Below are 1,370 nucleotides of genomic sequence, written 5' to 3'. Positions count from 1 at the left end.
GAATTTAACACTAATGTGGAATTTCTTCAGGAAATATCAAAGATTAGGTCAACTTGCAACTGGTCTTGTTTCGAAATTGGACGAATCCTTCCGTTCCAATATTTTACCATTCATTAAGGTAGCATCAGAGTATTTGAATGAAAAGGAGGATATTTCTGATATTCACTCAATGGTAAATAGCAAATCTGGACTCATTTGTTTATTGATTCAAACTGTCAACTTTCAAACTCCAAACAAGAAGAAAGTTGCCATTGAAAAGGGAGAATATTACTCTCCTTTCAATGAAGAAGAATCAATTAAATTTATGAAATCCATCACTCAACTAATAATTAGCAAAAAGATTAGTATTTCCATTAATCATTTGATTAACAATTCTGCATCCTATGAAACTGCTAATCTCTTTATTCAATCTGAGGATGAAATTGAAGCTGCTGGAATCTTGCATGGAAACTTGAAGGGATCTGTTCCATTCCACAATTTAGTCAACTCATTCCAATCCTCTAAAAATATTCCACTTGTGAAAGAAAAGGTCAAGATGTTAATTACTGGTTATTACAAACATGTAAGATTGACCTTGGATAAGGATGGAGCTGAATGGAATGCAAGAAACAGATTCTGTTTCCGTGTTTGGAAGAATAATAGATCTGCCTTTGAAAGCAAGGAAGAAGTAATCTCTTTATTTGGAGAGAAATATCGTGACTATTTGGTTACTGTAATGAGAATTTTCAAAAACTAATAAATACATTGTATTCACATTATCTCCAATCCACCGAGAATGTTACAAGGTTTTGATATTTGGAATGTATGTTTTGTAAATCTTTCTGAACATCTTAATAAGCATTCTCTTTGGCAATTTCATTAATTCTTCATCACTTGCTCCAATAATGAAGGGGTAATTGGCAGTTCCAATTTCTACCATAACATCCTCAAAAGCTTCCATGGTTTCGTCTTCGAAATGATCCTCTAGAGATTCGGCCACTTCGAAAAAGGAGAGCTTGTCCCTATTCACACACAAGTAGAGACACTCATCGAGAAGGCCCTGAATTCTATAGAAATGTGCAGCCTTAATGAGTGGAATTACTTGCTTGGAAGAAACCTTGATTGGTGCAAAAATTCCATAGGCATACTCGATAATAAATTCCATTACACTTGGATCTGAGGCAACTTCAATGAGATGTTCAACATTGATGATGGCTCTTCCATCTTCATCCTCTTCATTGCTCCAATTGGGTCCAAAATTTACTTCCAACATTTCAGAAGCACTGGAGAGCACAGTCTTGTGACAATATATGGTTTTGACTCCTCCCAGAGAATCAGGAATTTTCACCACAGCATCACTGTCCTCTTTAAAGTTATAGATAATGTTAATG

General features: G+C 35.0%; 2 protein-coding genes across 2 annotated transcripts in view; one reads left to right on the top strand and one right to left on the bottom strand.

Moving 5' to 3' along the window:
• The window catches only part of NAEGRDRAFT_76388 (uncharacterized protein), a gene marked incomplete at both ends in the record, with an annotated part of 2,909 nt that extends 2,173 nt beyond the window's left edge, over nucleotides 1-736 (top strand). Inside the window, one exon of the mRNA XM_002668647.1 lies at nucleotides 43-736. Within this exon, the coding sequence (XP_002668693.1) occupies nucleotides 43-736 (694 nt within the window). The remainder of the gene's footprint in view (nucleotides 1-42) is intronic.
• A 42-nt stretch (nucleotides 737-778) lies between these two features.
• Nucleotides 779-1,370, bottom strand: part of NAEGRDRAFT_54657 (uncharacterized protein) — a gene marked incomplete at both ends in the record, with an annotated part of 2,507 nt that continues 1,915 nt past the window's right edge. The window contains one exon of the mRNA XM_002668645.1: nucleotides 779-1,344. Within this exon, the coding sequence (XP_002668691.1) occupies nucleotides 779-1,344 (566 nt within the window). The remainder of the gene's footprint in view (nucleotides 1,345-1,370) is intronic.

Source organism: Naegleria gruberi (genome assembly GCF_000004985.1).
Source record: "Naegleria gruberi genomic scaffold NAEGRscaffold_132, whole genome shotgun sequence".
NCBI lineage: Eukaryota > Heterolobosea > Eutetramitea > Acrasida > Naegleriidae > Naegleria > Naegleria gruberi.
Note: the sequence above shows the minus strand (reverse complement) of the source record. Positions and strands in the feature narration are given on the sequence as shown.